This window comes from Tenrec ecaudatus, chromosome 1, assembly GCF_050624435.1.
Source record: "Tenrec ecaudatus isolate mTenEca1 chromosome 1, mTenEca1.hap1, whole genome shotgun sequence".
NCBI lineage: Eukaryota > Metazoa > Chordata > Mammalia > Afrosoricida > Tenrecidae > Tenrec > Tenrec ecaudatus.
This window is the reverse complement of record NC_134530.1, coordinates 151,168,098-151,186,421: the sequence shown is the minus strand read 5'-3', so window position 1 is coordinate 151,186,421 and position 18,324 is coordinate 151,168,098. Positions and strand designations below refer to the sequence as shown.

The 18,324-nt window shown below is 50.3% G+C and overlaps 1 protein-coding gene across 2 annotated transcripts in view; it reads left to right on the top strand.

Annotated features, from left to right (window-relative positions):
* Positions 1–17,885, top strand: part of CASQ2 (calsequestrin 2) — a 75,438-nt gene extending 57,553 nt beyond the window's left edge. Inside the window, exons 8-11 of one of the 2 annotated variants that reach the window (XM_075559787.1) lie at positions 452–506; positions 13,626–13,726; positions 15,314–15,388; positions 16,492–17,885. In XM_075559787.1, the coding sequence (XP_075415902.1) occupies positions 452–506; positions 13,626–13,726; positions 15,314–15,388; positions 16,492–16,716 (456 nt within the window). In that variant the 3' untranslated portion in view covers positions 16,717–17,885. Of the gene's footprint in view, positions 1–451; positions 507–6,233; positions 6,515–13,625; positions 13,727–15,313; positions 15,389–16,491 lie in introns of those variants that run through there. The other variant, XM_075559797.1, reaches the window with a different exon arrangement.
* Positions 17,886–18,324: the final 439 nt, after the last annotated feature.

Genomic DNA, 18,324 nt, shown 5'->3' with positions numbered 1-18,324 from the left:
GCTAGTGATGCGTTCCCCCAACAGCTGGATGACAACTGCAGCCACTGCCCCCTGGCTCAAGGTCTTAGAAAACCCTGAGAAGCCAGACTCGGGCTTCTTCCTCATTCTGCCGTTTCCTGCTGCTTCCCGGGACCCTGCGGACCGAGGGAGTGAGACCTGTGTAGTACTAATGTCTGGCATGTGGCGGTTCTTGTACATTTGTCTTTCAAACCCATTTATCCAAATTCCCCGGCGCAGCTCCATGCACCCCTCGGCCCCCCAGTCACACTCTGCAGCATTTTCTTCCCCGATACGGCCGCTGACTCTGTATGCCTCGGTGTCCACTCTGCCTGCCACACTGCTCCCCGCCCTCACTTCCATTCCACCCTCGCCTGCTGGTCCTGTGCCCCCTACCCCAGCCCGGCGCTCTCCTCCACCTGGGAGGGTAACCTTTGATTCCTTTCTACCACAGGAAGACGATTTGAAGGGGATCCACATTGTGGCCTTTGCAGAGAAGAGCGACCCAGGTAGGAAACCCGCCTCCACTCTCTCAGGGGAGCAAGAGCCCCCTCTTCCCCTCTGCCATCCCTCCCCCTTTCTATGCGGCCGCCAGATATTGGGCACCCCCTGGTGGTCGCCTGGTAGGCATCTAGTCACTTTCAGTTGGGCAGGACAGCCAAGGGAAAGGAGGTGTGGAAATCACAGAACCTCAAAACAATCCAGTTAGCTGCCCAAACAAGGAAGAAGCGCTGAGCACCAGCAAGGGGTTAAAGTAACACCCCAGCCTTCCTGGATGTGCGCGTGGGTGTGCCCGCAAGCGTGTGAACGTTTTTTTCTAAATTAAAAGGCAATTTGCCGATTTTGTTGTCTTGTCAAACCAAACGCTGTCCTTATCTTAAAATAACAAGTCCACTTTGGGCTCTGGAGTCACTGGGTGGTGCAAATGTTTACATGATAAGCTAGCAACTGCCGGGCTGGAAGTCTGTGTCCACACAGAGGCACCTCCCAAGAAAGGCCTGGTGATCGACTTCTAAAAAATCAGCCATTGAGAACCTTCTGAATCAGTGGCCAGCGCTCCTATCTCTCAAACTGGACAGCAACGGAAACAAAGGAGCCCTGACGTGGAGCATACACAGCTCCAGGGCTCCGGAAGCTCAACAGTGGACACCCACCCAGCGGGGAGCACCCCACAAGCAGCTTGTTTCTGAAGCACCCGATGACTGCAGACACGGGCAAGGAACTTTCTTTTCTTTCTGGAACTCGGACAACGCCTTCCGTTTGTCTCCTTCTAGTCCCTGGCACCCCCAGTGGGGACGAAAGCCCTGGGAAAGTGAACTTTGTCAGTGGGCAATGTTGGTCCCTGGGGTGAACATGAAGCCAGGAGGCTAGAGGGCCTCCGGGAAGGGTTGAGCCATCAGGAGGATCCCTCATGATGCAGTGTTTAAAGTGCTTGGATGCTAACCACAGGGTGGGTGGTTTGCTCCCGGCCATTGCTCTGTGCGAGCAAGACGCAAGCTGCTTTCCTAATAATGGTTCACCTGGGCAGCCAGGGGGACAGTTCTGCTGTGTCCAACTGAGTTGTCATGAGCTGGCACCCACCCAGAGGCAGTGGGTGGGGTCTAACCAGAATGCAGCCAGGGAAGCAGGAGTGGTGAGCAGCCACGCTTTGGACCACGAGGTTCCTGGGTTCTAGAACTTTCCAGCACCCCAGCATGGTCAGAGCCACCGCAGGCCGATGGAGTGAGAACTACCGGAGGGAATCTCGGGAGCCTGTCCTTTCACGGAGCTCCGAGGCAAGGTCTGCCTCATCACCAGGTTTGAGAGCCGCTGCCCCAAGCCCTACAGAACGCAGAGTATCTCCTAGGACCTCATCCTCTAGCGGTTGTCATTGTTGCTAGGTGCCACGGAGTTGGTTCTGCTGCACAGCAGAAGGAAACACTGCTGGGCCTGCGGCAGCCTGACTGTCGTCCCCGGTGTCAACGAATCTCCTGGGCAGCCTTTCACTTTTTGCTGCCCCTCTGCTTTATCAAATGTGACGTCGTTCACCAAACATGCCTGTCTCTCCTGACAACACGTCCAAAGCATGCCAGAGGGAATCTCACTCCCCTTGCCTCTAAAGAACACTCTGGCTGTACTTTTTCCATTAGCTAGAGGGGAGGAATCTAGATGACCTCTATTGGACCAGTGAGGAAACTGAGGCTCAGAGTTATTAAACATGCTGCCCACGAGTACACAGTGGGAGACCATCAGGGAGGGACAGATTGTGGTGTTCACCATTAGGGTGCTTTTACATAGTCACTTCCATTGAGTGGCACCCAGCTGATAGCCACCCCACAGGACAGCGCAGAACTGCCTCCTTGGGTTTCCAAGACTTAAAATCCTTTAGGAAACAAACAACCTGATCTTTCTCCCTCGGAGACACTGGCGAGTTCAAACTGCCCACCTTTGTGTCCTCTACTGGGCCACCAGGGTGCCTTTAACACACAGTAGGTGATCAATAAGCTCTTTGAAGGACTAGGTGGCCAGATTCTTATCTACTGGATGGGTCATACGCTCAAGACTAAGCCAAACCTTTTACTCTCAGATCAGCTTTTTCAGTTTTATGAATTTAGTTTTTAAGCTGGGAATGGTTTAGGCAGCTTCCCAAGTCCCTTACAGATTCAAACCCAACATTTTTCTCTCCTATAATTTTTTTATTGAGGCATAATTAGATACAATAAAGGTCACCCCCTTAAAGTATAGAAGCCAGTAGTTTTTAGGGCACTCATAAAAGGCTGCAGCCATCCCTATGAGCTAATTCCAGAGCATTTACATCACCCCCAAAGAGCACCCCCTCCCCCATCACTAATAGTCACGCCCATTTCAGCTGCCCCTGACAGCCATTCAGCTACCTCCAGTGCTTATGGATTTGCATATTCCACGTGTGACCTTTTGCGGTTGGCTTCCTCCATGTAGCATGCTTTCCAGTTTCATCCACGCTGTAGCATGACTTAGCACTTCAGTCTTTGTATCAAGCCTACATGCATGTTCCAAAGGATCCAAGAGCACCCTCTGAGCCCCGAGTCTTGTCTTCACTCTTTCCAATAGCCATTGACAGTCCAGATGCTTCACGACAGACTTGCAGAGCTGGGGAAATCCCTGAAGGATGTCTAGTCTTTGTCCAAAAGCTGCTAGTGTGGTTTCAACTTCTTCCCACACACTCTGCCCTCGACTGGTGGAGAAAGGAGCAGGGGAACTCAGCTGCCCACGGTTTACAAGCTAGAATGAAACAGAATCGGTCCCTTGTGTTGTGTGAACAGAGGTGAAAATGCCATTCCAGCAGCCTGCTGGCCAGACTCCAGGGGACTTCCTCCTGACCCCAACACGCCTGGCCGGCCTGCCCCCTTCTAGGATTGTGGGGAGGCCTGTCTGGCATCTGGAACAATAGGACAAAGGGGCCTCCCTGAAGCTGCAGGAACCTGTTTGACCGAGATTACTGCTGTGATGAATGGAGCTCCTGAAACCGCTGCCGCCTCCTCCCTGCACAAACATCCCTGCACCTGAAGCTGTGGCTTTTCCCAGGAGCCCGAGCTAGGGCCTGGGACCTCCAAGCTTGAAGGAAGGTTCTGAAATGGGGTGGAAAGAGCAGGAGCTTGAAACATTTCCCCCACCAAGTGGGGGAGGGCCGTGCCAGCACAGGGTGGGGAAAGAGAAAGAAGTGGAAGGACCTGACTCTGAGGCTAGTCAGTCATTTTCCAGTCTGGTGGGTAACTTGTGGCAGAGGGCGGCCAGCTGCCTGTGGGAGGAGGAATTGCATTCCTCACAGACAAGAGCTCCTCCCTCCCTTGGTTCCTGCTAACTCATGATTCACATGGTGCATTGCCTCTTGCCCAAGTCCAACTCCTGCCCAGCCACCAATACAGGGAGGCCCCACCCACATTCAGGAAAAGAAAAGAGGGCCCCTCCCAGAGAGAGCTGTCTCTGAGAAGCTGTACTGTATGGTACATATGGAGCTTGACACGGCGATCACGTTGATTCTCTAAAGCCACTTGGATGCATACATGATTCCTCTTACACTAGGGGGCACCTGAACTATAATGCTGGTGAAGAATTTTGAAAGTACCATGGACTACAAAACAGAATCAAACAGATCTGTCTTGGAAGAAGTACAGCCTGAATGCTCCTTAGACGCAAGGATGGTGAGACTTCAAGGATGGTGGACATGTTATCAGGAGAGACCAGTCCCTGGAGAAGGACGTCATGCTTAGTAAAGTGGAGGGGCCATGAAAAGAGGAAGGCCCTTGACAAGATGGATTGGCACCGAGGCTGCAGCAATGGGCTCAAATCCACTGTGAGGGTGGCACAGGCCAGGGCAGTGTGCCCTTCTGTCGTTCAAGGGTTGCTGTGAGTCAGAACAGCCGGTGGACTTGAGGGCACCTACAAACCACAGCAACAAAGTGAGGCACTGGCGATTCGGGGTTAGAATCCTCCCCTTCTGCGTGCGAGGCCTGAATCCATCGCCAACAGATGCACAGCTGCTGTAGCTACCACCCGTCCGTCATCGAAGGCATGTGCCAGGCTGTGCATGAGACTGAACAGGTTTCATTAGGGCCCCCAGACCCACCGTGATGAGGAAGAAAGACCTGATTATTTACTTCTGAAAATCGGCCAGAGAAAGCCCCACGGGCCACAGTGATCAGATCCACACCCAACCTGCTTTTCTCTGTTGAACGTGGGTTCCTTAAGAGTTGGGAATGACTAGCCAGCAACCAACTACCAAGCACATTGGGGTCATAACCCAATGTCAACTGAGAGACATGCCCAAGTCATTCTCTGTACCCAAATCAAGACTCACGATCAAGCGGACTCCCCAGACCGCCAAAGCCCTCACGACCGAGAGGATGCTCCTCACTCCTTGCGGACTGAGGTGACATAAAGTCCCCAAGAGGAGGGTCCTGCTGTCATGCCCATTTTATACCTGAGGAAACTGGGGCTCTGAGAGGTTGGCTTGTGGCACCAGAATTAAGTCGAGGACTGTCCAGTTTCCTAGCCCAGTCCCTTACCTGCCAATCGCTGCTGTGCGTTCATGTACCGCGGAGAGCCACTCGCCCTGACTCCAACCCACTGACCTTCCAGCCTGTCCACCCTCCTCTCGCTGTCTCCACCACGCTACACCTCCAACGAGGGAGGCCGGAGCACCAAGACCCACACGTGTTCCATGAGTGCTCGTGGTCACTCTGTTGGTGACATGCACTGCAGAAGCGAGAGCTCAGCTTCTGGGCACCTTCCACACAGTCGTGGGACCTTTCTGCCGACCCTGCCAGCTGTAGGCTCTGAACATGTGCCTCACTGCTGTGGTGAAGGAAGCAGAGAAAGTGGGAGGAGGGAGGAGGGATGAGGGAGGAGGGAGGTGAGCAGAAAGCAGAGCCACCTGGAAGGCTGGGAGTACAATTACTGGAGAAAAATCAAACTTCCTCCCCACGGCACCCTGACGCTTTCAGATGATGGAATCTAAGATTGTATAACGACAGGCTGTCCCAGTGACCTGGTCCCCACAGTCTCTTTTCTCCTTTGCGCCTCCAACATTCACAGCCGAGAGCTAGTCATCGATTGCTGACAGCTGGGAGGGGGCAGTGCCTCCTCTCTCAGAAAGGCCCTGATCCCAGATCCATGTTCATCCTGCTCGCCTGCTGTGAGCATTCTGTGGGGCAGGTAGCTCTGGCTGTGGCCCCTGCTCTCTGCCCTCGCCTGATCCGATGGTGCCGCCTGTCCTCCGCTCTTGGGCCCAGAATGTCGGCCTAAGGAACGGCTCGGTAACGGCCCGGTTGACAGGTTTGAAAATGAGTGGCTCTCTTCCCTGCCACCCCCAGATGTGCCTGCACCGGGCTGACATCTTCTTTATAAGGCTTGATGAAGGGTTGGCAAAGCGGTGTTTCTACATGAGTGCGCGCTGGACGCCTATCCTCCAAGGGTACAGGGGATATTAGTGCTAACGAGCTGGAGTGCCAGGCCGGGCTGCCGTGTCTGTGCGTGTGGAACAGAATTAGTGACAGGCCCCGGGGTGAACGGCTCCAAGCCCTATGCCCCCCGAACGGCAGCTGCCCGGGGTTTTAAAGACTCACACAGGAAAGGCTAACTGCCTACCTGAGCTTCCCAGTTTACATTTGATTTATTCAGTTTAGCGCTTACTACGCTTCTGCAGGTTACCATTTATCAAGTGCTAAATGTTGTTCCCAACGTGTGCCGGGTACCAAAGCCTCTAATCTTCCTAACAGTCGGATGTGTGTGCTGCTATCATCATCATCATCACCATCATCATCACCATCATCATCATCATCATCTCCTGTGTACAAGGGTGAATCACAGGCACAGAGCAGCCCAGCGATTTCCCAAACCCAGGCAGTCCAGCTTCAAGCCCAGGCTCCTTAACCATATAGGCTGCCTTCACCACCACCGCCCCCAACTCTGGGGTCCAACAAATAGAAGAAGAGAAATTCAAGGAGGGGGTTATGGGGAGGTGGGGTGGGGAGATCAGATGTGAGTGTCGCCTCAGGATCACGGAGCGCACACAGGGTCTCCTTAGTTGAAATGGTCACCTCGGTCTCACAGGGGGCCTCTGAGATATTGGACAGTGTCAGGGGACAACTTACAGCCATGCAGCCCCGAGGCTTCCAAGTCAGGTGTCATCATGCTCCTGTCTGGGAATTTCACATTGACTGGGTGGGCTCGGACCAGAAGATCAACTGCATCTTTCTGAGAGGGACCTTCCCCTACATTCCACTGTGTCTCCGCACCTGGTCCTAAGCTGTTAAATGGTGGGCCCTTAAAACCTACCTGCTGATGGAAAAATAAACCATGTGCATCGATGAGCAAGGCTAGTCTTGGAAAACATTTTAAATGAATGAAAACTGGGTAGAGGGAGGGATAGTTTTTTTAAATCAGGATCAGCACTAAGCTGGTGTCAATGAGATGAAGGTTAAAGATGTCTCAAATGTTTCTTTTGTCCATATTTTTCTACACAATCTTTTCTAACATCCTCTCCTCCTCCTCTGCTCAGCACTCTTCTTTCCAGTTTGGGGTTCTGTAATTCACTGCAGTGTCTCACAGAACCCAGGAACCATCAAAGAAATGGCTTGCACGGTGGTGCAGGCTAGCGAGGCTGAAGGCTTTTGCTGACTCCTGTGTTTGCAGTGGCTGATGAACCTCAATCAGCAAGTCAGATGACAGGCTGCTGGCTCACAAGCCTGTATAAGCTGGCAAAGCAGGTGAAACAATAGGCTGCTGACTCAAGAACTAGAGGTCGGATGATGACAAGTCAGACGCAGGGTACAGAAAAAAAGACAATGTTCCCAGAGGATTTGTGTATATGCTGGATGCAGACCATACCCTCAGTGAAATTCCCTGGAGGAAGTACAAGGGTGTGCACTGAACAAAGGGCAAAGGATGTGGACTTAAGTCACACCCGCTAGTGAGGCAGTGATGCGAGGTACAGCTCCTCCTAATCCTCCCTCATTAGTGCACTGGACAAGTCACTCCCAAATGGGAACGTGATCACAGGCATAACGTAATGTATCACACAATGAAGGATGACTACATCGTCATGTAATTGCCAAATCACATTACCGCACAACTGCTAGACCACTGAAAATTAGGACCCAGCCCAGCTGACACAAAACCTCAACCATCACAGGTCCCATGCACCTTATTTACATTCGCAGCAAGCTGCCCATCCCCCTGATAGGCCACAAACACCGTATTTTCATGGTCCCACCCTATCATTGTATAGGAATCGCTAAGATTATGGTTTGAAGGACGCTGTTCAGTAATTTACTGTATCATAGAGGTAAATGAGGGGGAAAGAACTAGAGGAAATCTTTGCAAACCTTCCTGCCCATGTCTCAGTCTTTAGTAACAGTACTAGCCAAACAAATGCGAACAGGATCACAGGGAACAATAGGTTGACTCCGACTCATTGTGACCCTGTCAGACAAAGCAGAAGTGCCGCATAGAGTCATGAGAGCCAATTGCCACTTCTTTCTCCCCTGAAGCATCTGGTGGGCTCGAACCTCCGACCTTTCGGTTTGCAGCCATGTGCTAACCACTCTGCCTCCAAGATTCTTTAATATTAATGATGAGACTGCGAAGTAAGCCAGGTAAGTAGTCTCTCTATTTTCAGACAAGGAAAAGGAGGTGCCAGAGAGGTTACATGGTTTATGCAGGGCCTTTAAACTTCAAACCCAGGGCTTCTCCAGACAAAGCCACCGACTGAATGGTGGTCCCCACTGCCCGGCTTGACCACACCAGCCATAGCCGGGCTGCTCACACCCAGGGTGAGTGGCACCGAAGCTCTCAGCACCAGATGGGGTGAGGTCAAGGCGGGCTCCTTGCAACACCTCTCTGAAATAAGCACACCCAGTTCCCTGAGGATGGGGTCACAAGGCAAGGGCAAGGGGCAGCCTTGCTCCTGGCCACTGCCTGGTCTGAGATGTCTGTGTCTCTGCCGTGCAAGCTTTTGGCTCCTGTTGTAGTGGGGACTGGCCAGGAAGTAGTCCCTTAGGGCCCGGTGTCGGCTTGTTCCCAGGCAGGAGCTGGTGAGAACATAGGCAGCATAATCACCGGTTTGCCCTCCCACAGAGATGTGATTCCCAGAGGCCTCTCTTGCTGTGGGAAACCTTTTCGTTGAACGTGCATCCCTCAGCCTTGGTAACGGAGTCTCCGGATTCAAAGTCTTTGAGGCAGAGAAGGAAGCATGGTTCTTAATTTAGGTTAGTCTCTGGGTCTCTAAGTCTCTGAGACTCCATTCAGACCAGCAGTGAGCCAGCCAACCCAGCCCACCGTAGCTGTGGGGAGGAGAGGGCCTGTGAGCATGGCTAGAGTCCGGGGAAGGGGCTCCACACTGCCTGTTCCGCGGGGAGGCAGCAGCCTAGCATACCCAGCACCGACTACATCTAGGGAGGGTTCCTTGGAGACCACATCCCAGCTTCCTCGATGGTGAACCTTTCACACTAGGCTTGGGGATTGCATGCACAAACTAAAATACAGAAGGTGGCAGCACCATTGGTAGGAATGAGGAGACTTCCGAAGGAGGAGGGATAGTGGAAACGACACTAGTAGTGAAGTCAGAAGACCTGAGTTGTCCTCCTGGTTCCACCGTTCGTTACCACATGATGCTGGGCAAGTCATTGACGCTCAAAACTAATAGTCAAACTTGAGTCACTTCCAACCCGTAGTGACCCTGCAGAACAGAGTAGGGCCACTCTTTGGGTTTCCAAGAGTGTAAGTCTTTGTGGGATCAGAAAGCCTCATCTTCCTCCCTCATAGCTCCTGGTGGGTTCGAACTGTTGCCTCTGTGATGAATGCTCAGCACATTACTTATGCTGCCCCCAAGGCTCTCTTTACCTATCCTTTCTGGAATTGTCTAAATGCCAACCCCTTGACAATGAAGATAATGAAATGTTTCTTATTTCCATCCACAGTAGATATGAAGATTCAAAGCAAAGGTAGCTGGTGCTCGGTCCATGTTCAATCAGTGCTCCATACAAGCTGGGGGAGGCATGATTATAGATCATGCATAAAGGACAAACCTGTGCCCACAAGGAACACACATGGGAAACTAACTTCTTATGGAAAAGAAGATTCCGTTGACTACAGTTAAAGGATTCATGACTTGCCTCTTCAATGGGCTTTGCCACTGCCCATCTGTCAGTTTGTCACGCTGTCGTGGCTCGCATGTGGCTACAATGCTGGAAGCTATGCCACTGGTATTTCAAATTCAAGCAGAGTCACTCACTGTGGACAAGGCTATTTTGTTTGTTTTAAGAAAGGCCATCTGCAACACATCATTTGGATATGCCTGGAGTTTGGGAAGGTGGCAAAAGACATGGTGGCATAGTGGGTAATGATTTGGGTTGATAACTACCAGGTCAGTAATTCAAAAACACCAGCTGCTATGCAGGACAAAGATGAGGCTTTCAGTTCCCATAAGATTTTTGGTCCTGGAAACCCATAGGGGTAGTTCTACTCAGTCCTATAGGATTGCTCTAAGATAGATTTGGTTCAGTAGCAGTGTTTGGTTTTGGGTTTGGAGTCTCAGAAGCTTGATTGCCCTATGCTATCTGTGATAGTTACATTTTATGTCAACTTGAGTGGACAGGATTCTGCCACGATACGATCTAACATAACGTGGTCAACTAGGTGTTGGGATCTTTGCGAAGCAGCCAAACAGTTGAGGGGAGGATAGACCTCCTAAATTTGTCACAGCCTGGATAGAACTGAAAAAGGTACCATTCAAGATGTGGCCTACTCTTGGTGTAAACTCACAGCTAGCTCACTCCTACTGCTGGATTTAGATCTTGGATCTGCTTTGTCAACTGCCTCTTGTACCACCCACTGATCTCGGGACCCATCAGCAGACGGGTGACCTTGGTTGGATTCATTTGGCCTAACTTGGATTCATTCAACTCAGTATCCACCAGCCTGTGGTCTTCCTGATTCATTGTTCTGCTTCCTGTTCATCAACCCCTGCAGCTGGAAGAGCGAAGAAAAGACTTCAGCTGACATTTGAAGCATGGATTAGACCAGACTGAATTATCCACATCTACAACTGCGGGGGCCATTTCTTGATATGAAATCCCTTTCTATAGACACATAAGTGCCACCGGATTTGTTTCCCTAGACAACCCTTCTACAAATGACCTTCAGAAAACGTTGGAGGGTCTAGCAGCAGAGCACAGCTACGTATACACCCTTGACTGAAGGATGGTCCTTGATCAGGAAAGGTGGCCATTTTCAATAAGTACACAGCTTCAAGAAGGACACACATGGAGCTGTGAGGAAGGAACTGGACATCCATTGAGCCAACCAACCAGATAGGTTAAATTAGCCCTGGTGATCAATGGGTGGCAGATGTTGCAACCAGATCACCTCACATCCCCACGATGGAGAAATTTCAGAGGATAAGAAGACTTATTCAATGGATTTGTTTCCAATGAAAACCCAATGGATCCCAACAGAATATTGTCAATATGCTACTGGAAGATGAGCCCCCCAAGTGGGAAGACAGTCAGTATACACAATGGCCTCACCCATGAACTAGCCTCTAGTCATTAGAGCACACTGGTCACCCTGAAGATGGTGTAGGACCAGGCAATGGGCCCTTCTGTTGTATGCAGGGTCATCATGAATAAGTAACAATGCAGCAACAACGAACAGCAATGGGCCTTTAGGAAGGTCAGAGTCTCAGCCCTGGAAATGAAATGTTCCAGAGCAAAGGTGAGCCACTGTCTTGGATGGGGAGCCAGTCACCTGCCCATGTACTGGGGATGCTTTTCAGTTCCCTCTGGCTTTGAGGGTTGCTGCTTCACTGACAAATAACTACAGAGAACATAAAAGGGCTTTTAAAGTTTGTAGAGAAATTCTATAATCTTTTAATTCCATTCTTCCCATTGAACCTTTGGAAGGCCTCTGGTAGTCCTCTAGTTGCTACCAGTCAACTGGGCACGACCTCAAACTCACCTACAGCCCTTGGACTTGAGGCTGAACCCCCAGGGTGAGGAGAAGCACGTGACTGCTATCCGAATGGTCTAGAACTGGCAGTCATGCGACTTTGGTTTGGATATCTTGCCTTGAGGGTGCCCAAGGAATGGTGGGCTGGAACAACCATATACTTATTATTTTAATACCCTCTTTGGTTTATTATGACATATATTAATCTGGTAGGAGTGGTTCCACCACTTTCCATGAAATTACTGCCAGTCGTGCCCTACCGCCAACACCTGTTGTTTGAGCAGTCCCTCAAGAGTTTAATCTGTACCAGCCAACAAATCATGTGTTGTGGCTCATATCTGACCTATACTTGTATAATTCCATTTTCTCAACTGTGTTCTAAATTCTATACTATCGGCTAAACTAATGACACTATCAATAGAACTACCTTATGACACAGGAAGCTGATAGATAATGTTCTCTAACAGAAAATGACAATGGTGTCTCTAAGGTGAGCCATATTCATATGCACACCATGGATATATGTATGGATTTGGGGCTTGCGCTTAAATCTAATCCCAATCTAAGAACAATTCATTCATATTACATGACTCTGATTGACACTAACCCTTATGGAGAGATCACACCATATATGGGTGCTATGCCAATGTGTGGTGAAGGAATTAGATGGTGCCCTGCTACCAGAAAGAATAATGTCTGTAGTCTTAAAGGCTTGTCTTCAACCGAACAGCCATCTAAGTGAGGCATCAATAAAGTGCACATGGCAGAAGCACGGCAGCCTGTGTGATCCAAGGATTGTGAATAATATAATCTAAGTCTGAATAGGAAATGATATCAGAGTGTAAATTGTGGATGCCTTGTTTGCAAAAGGGTACGGATGACAGTGGAAGCCCGGGATTTGCAGGGTCCACACAGAGACCAAGCCTCCAATGAATCCAGTGAACAAGGAATGTGAATTGCCTTGTTATCAGATAGAGAGCGCTGTACCGTCTATTATGTTAGATATAGAGGGGTGAAAAATGGAATATCTTATTGGATCTCCCTTTAAGAGTTATTTCAATTTTTTAAAAAGTCTAGAGGAAATGCATGTGGCTTGAGGCTCCAGTGAATCTTCTCTGACCACAGACCAGGGGTGTGAATCGCCGTGCAGTTATGCAGAGGGCGACGGAAAGTTGACAGTTAGGTTGAAAATCTAACACTGTAGCATTTGATCTCCCTTTTGACCCATCTAAAATTTGTTCTGGTTTTTAATATTTTCTACTTTATGGTGTGGTGTTTCTGTGTTTTGTTGTTACTTTTTTTGTTTGTTTTGTTTTTGTCTGCTTTTCTGCTTAGCAACTGGAGAGGGTAGAAACTAGGAAGCTTAGATCAGGAATATCCAAGTCAGTGTAATGGCTTAAAGACAAATGGAGGAAGCCTTGATCTAGCCCATAGATGGAGACACGTCAACTGGCACACCATTCTGGAAGCCAGCAATCCGCCACGAATCAGGAATAGCCAGTAGGAACCACTCCAGGTTAGACTATCTTGTGATTTTTTTCTCATGTCTATATCTTCTCTCCCTGGAGGGTCTAGGACTGCTGTATCTAGTCAACCCTTGTGCCCAGGCCACTGGACCTACTCCAGAGGAGATACTGACCACATGACCGGCCAGTTGTAGAGGCGTTCACACAGCTCCTTGTCTTCAGGCATAAAAGTGTTAAGTCACTGAGGGAAATTAAAGTCTACCCATTAGGATTTATACTTGCCAGGCATTTTCAAGACAGTAAGTCATTTAATTCTACAACACAACGTGGTGGGTACAATTGCCATCATCCCCCTTTTTCAGACTGGGAAACAAGATGCTTAACAATCTGCTGTTAAGTCTCACTAGGAGTGGCAGGCTATGGATCAAGGTCACGTGGTCCCAGAGGCCCTGCATTCAATGGCCACGCCATGCTGCCTTCTGAAGAAGGGAGGTCTGTTCTGTTCTTGGAAGGAGCTAGAGATGCAGATGGTTCTGTTTCAGATGCCATCATCCCCGCGCTGCACTTCCGGGACCCGGGACAGAAAGAGGTGGCACTGCAGGGGCAGCAGGGGACCGGGGAGCAGATGGGCTGTGCTTGCCTAGTTAGAAGTGGTGCGGATTTGGGAGTACCTTGGTCTTCTCCTCTCTCTTGCAGATGGCTACGAGTTCCTGGAGATCCTGAAACAGGTTGCCCGGGACAATACCGACAACCCGGACCTGAGCATCGTGTGGATCGACCCGGATGACTTTCCTCTGGTGAGAAGCTCGGGCCAGGGCTCCAGCCGCGGTCCTCTGCACAGGCCTGCGCTGGTGTTCAGTGCGCTTGTATCGGATGTCAGTGTTCTTTTCGGCTTTCTGAGCGATTTCGTATGATTTGGGAGCCAGCACACCTTTTTCCTATGTAAATCCATGGCCATCGTTCAGTCGCTTTGTGCCATTGTCCTGTATGAAAGGCTTCAGAGGGACAGTTTCTTTCTTTCGGACAGTGGGGGAAGCTGTGCCCTTGGCATCTGGAGCGGAAGCAGGCACTCCACAGGCCTTGTTGCCCTTCACCTTCACAACCGCCCTCTGCCGTAGGGGCTGTTCTAACCTTCACCTTAGTAGGAAGATGATCTCGACTAAAGTGACGCCGCCCTGGTCGCGCTGTTCTCACCTCGCTCTGGATGATGCCAAGGCTCCGTCGGTTGCCTGCTTTAGGGAAAAGTTAGCAGCAGGTGATCAGTACAAGATTGTCACCATTAGGTTGTCAATGACAACTTTATCCTCACTCCGGAACGATCATTGGTTGCATTCATTTCGGCTGTTCATACTAGAACGGAGGGCAGGGGGTGGGGGGGCGTGTTTAGTGATTCTTGGAGTCCCTGGGAGGTACAAATGGTCGGTCAGAAGATCGGCAGTCCAGGTCCTCCCAGAAGGTCCTACTGGTGTACTTCCCCACATCAGTCAGTGAAAACCCTGCGGGACTCTGCTCTACTCTGACACACAGGGCTCCTTGAGCTGCAATCTATTCAACAGCAACTAGTAAGGGATGTCGGGGACCCGGACATGCCGTCCTCGGTAGAGGATGGTGGATCAAAGGTGGGTCCTCCCGTGACCCCGGAGGCCGCTGTTCTCATTCGGGCGCATCCTAACAAGGCCGTGGCCATGAAGCCACCTGGAGGACAGTTCTGCTTGCTTGTGTGGCCAGTTTCACTGACCTATTTTGGTAGGCAAGCTCACAAATGGTCCGCAGTTTTCCAAATCGGGTTTGCCTTAGTTTCACAAGGACCAATCTTCAGAACGCTCTGGTTCACATATTCCTGAATGTACCATCAGTGGGTATCTGTCCTTAGGAGATGTTCTACCACTTAAGATCTCTGTCCTCTGAGTCCCGGAGCCCTTGCCCCTTTAGTCCAACTCCAATGAGCATTCTGAGCCCTCTTCAAACTTACTCATGTGCCAATTTATGGCACAAAGTTGCTTGCCCAGCCACCTCATCAGCAAGGTGGTGCAAAGTAAAGACTTTGGAACAGGGTATTCTAAAAGAGGCGGAGGAAGATGTCTCCTTGGCCATCCACAGACGATCAGAGGCACCAGGAATCTAAGCCATGAAACTGACTGGGCTCTGTGAGGAAGCGTTTGTGTTCCATGTCTTCCATGTTTGGGTTCTGACATCTTTGCTTGAAGGCTTGTTCAAAGTGCTCACGGGTTGGGATCAAGTCATCAATTTCCCGAGTGCCAGTGGTGACTTGGCAAACCTACAACCAAGGATGACCTCGCTCCTGTGATGCGATGGCAGGTGATCTATGGGAGGGCAAGAAAGGTTCGCTGCTTGTCTTCTAACCTTCGCCTTTGTCGCTGCAGCTTGTTGCCTATTGGGAAAAGACTTTCAAGATTGACCTGTTCAAGCCCCAGATTGGGGTGGTGAATGTGACGGATGTGAGTATGCCCCGTGGGAGTTGCACGGGCCCCCTCCGCCTGTCCTGCTGCCTGCCCCCTAGCTCACTGTGAGAGCGTGCGGGAGAGTCAAGTCGCTGGGACACCAACAGGATGCTTGGCCCTGCTGGAGCTGAGGAAAGTTGCCAGTGAGACCCAGGCCTGGTCTCTCTCTCTCTCCCAGTCCCCTACTGGTTCCCTGCCCCTCTCTCTCCCATGTGTACTATTCCTAACTTACTCAGCCTGTCCAGCCTGACCCAGCATTTGGAACTTTCTTCTGAAACAAATGTTCTGGGAGCTGCCATTTCCCTGGGGTACTGGGGTCAGTTGGGGTGCATAAGCCCCACTCAGACAACCATCCCAGTCAGAAGGTCAGCCAGGAGAGCAGACCCTACCTCATGCCCGAAGGGAGGAAGAGCCTTATGTGAGAGTCAGAATAGGGTCACTTTCCCGGCACCATTGAACAGAGTGTGGAAGAGGCTAGAGCGGTAGACTGGCAGAGGGAGCAGAATTGTAGATGTCAGTCCACACAGTTGATCCAGCTCCATGATAACCAGACAAGAGCATGGCAGATACAAGCAGGCAAAGGATGGATCGCAAATGATGGTACAGAAAGTCCCCAAAGCCATCATTTTTTGTGAATGGAGCCCAGTTACTATTATCATTCCTTTGGCCTTTTTATTAGGTCATCTTAAGGACTCTCCATTCATTTATTTTTTCAACTGTTTCAATTAATAAAAAATAATAACAACAAGAAAATGTGCTCAAGAGAAAACATTTTAGAACTGTAGGCTGTAAGATGAAAAGAAAAATGATGCCCGACTATCCTGACCCCATCATAGTCCCATCTCCCGAAGGCCTCACTGTGGTAGCTCCCTGGGTATTTACCCAACGTTTCATGCAGATAAATAGAATGCACATTTTGGTTTACATGGCACAAGCAGAATGCTATGCATTCCAGTTTGCAACTTGACATTTCCATTTAACAATGTGCAGGCCTTCCTAATAAATATAAGTGACCATAGGGTCCACTGAGCACAAGTACTTATCCTCCCTCCCTCCCTCCCTCCCTCCCTCCCTCCCTCCCTCGCTCTCCCTCACCGCAGGCTGACAGTGTCTGGATGGAGATTCCAGATGACGACGACCTGCCCACAGCCGAGGAACTGGAGGACTGGATTGAGGATGTGCTCTCCGGGAAGATAAACACTGAGGATGATGACAATGAAGATGATGATGAGGAAGAGGAGGACAGCAATGATGATGATGATGACGACGACGATGACAATGATAATTCTGACGAGGATGAGGATGACAGCGATGATGAGGAATAGCCCCACTTGCCAATGATTCTGAGGAGAACACAGCCCCATCTGCCCACTGTCACACAGATAGCAATGGGTAGCAGCAGGCAGCCATGCCCCCACTCAGCCAGCAACTCTCCCTTCTCCTTTCCCACTCTCTAGGCCCGAGGAGCAGTACAATTCCATAAGTAGTACCTGCTGAATGCAGGAATCCCACCTAGCAGGGGCCAGAAAGGAATTATCCCGAATGTTGACTGTCTTGACTCCCATGAACAGCTCTGGTCATTCCCAGACCATCCCAGGGCATGGCAGTCTGGGAGTGGGAGCAGGGGAGTCCCCTAACACCTCCACTCACTCAAGTTGACTTGCTTCTCACGAAGACCATAAGAGAATTGAAAGCTCACTAACTCACAAATACAAATGCTGTGACTCTCTTCAGAGTCCAGGGAAGAGACACAATTAATCCATTTCACACCCGCACCCAGAATCTCCTTTAGGATCCCATCTCAAGCCAAGGGGTTCTGATCCTTCTTGGTACAATTTGTAAACCCGCTTCTCCTAGCTTTATTCAACTCATTACTTATCCTGTGGGCCAGACCATGGAGAGCCCAGATCCAAGCCTTTGGGTGGCTAAGGAAGGTCTTTGAAATGTAGATGTATGGGTGTCACCTTCATGTCTAGCAGAGGCAGATGCTGGAGTGGGGACTTGATTTACTCTCTGGGTTTCTCTCTGGGTGACTCGTCTCACATATACACACGAGGGGGCTCCAGCTGAAAGGATGAAAGCTTCCTCCTTTTGCCAATGAGTTCCTGTCTTTGGCTGGGTCAGTGGAGTTCCTAGCCAGGGTTGGGGTCTGGTTGTCCCTTCCGCCTTTGCTAGTGAGAGTACACGTTGGTTTATTCAGAGGTCAATTGACTCTCCACTTCCCAGCTCCCCACCGCTGGCCAATGCAACACTAATTGGAGTTCATAATCATGCCCTGAGGTGCTAAGCAAAAATCCCCAAGTGCCTTCTAAGCTGTCATAAAAGCTATCGTGTGCTCAGCAGTCTTCGTGTTAGGTGTGCACTATGTCCTAATTTATTCTCTCATTCTTTTAACGCATGTGTAAGACTTTGTGCAAATTCTCTGAGAGGAGGGCAGTCCTGTTTTTGGAACAGTGGCTGACAATTTTACCATTGAACTCATTTTGAAGACAGAGTCTCTTGAAACTCCAATCTTGATTCTTCTGCTCCTGCTCACTCAGCAGGATCCTGCTTCCTGACCTCCCTCTCTGCTTTCCTTCCCGACCCACCTTCCTTTGCCCGCCCTTGGAATGCTGGTGTTTCCATTGCTCCGTCAGCTCTGCACACACGTCTACAGCAGTATCTTCCACACCCACCAACCACCACCTAAGTGCTCACAATCCATGGCCATGGAGTCAATTCTGACTCATTGGGACCCTACAGAGCCGAACAGAACAGCCCCACTGGGTTTCTAATCTTTACAGGACCAGAAAGCCTGTCTTTCTCTCACAGGCCAGATGGTGGTTTCAAACTGCTGACCTTGTGGTAAGGAGCCCGACACATAACCCACAATGCAACTAGGGCTCTTACCTCCATGTTAGTGACCTCCAACTCTGGGTCTCTCATCCCGACCT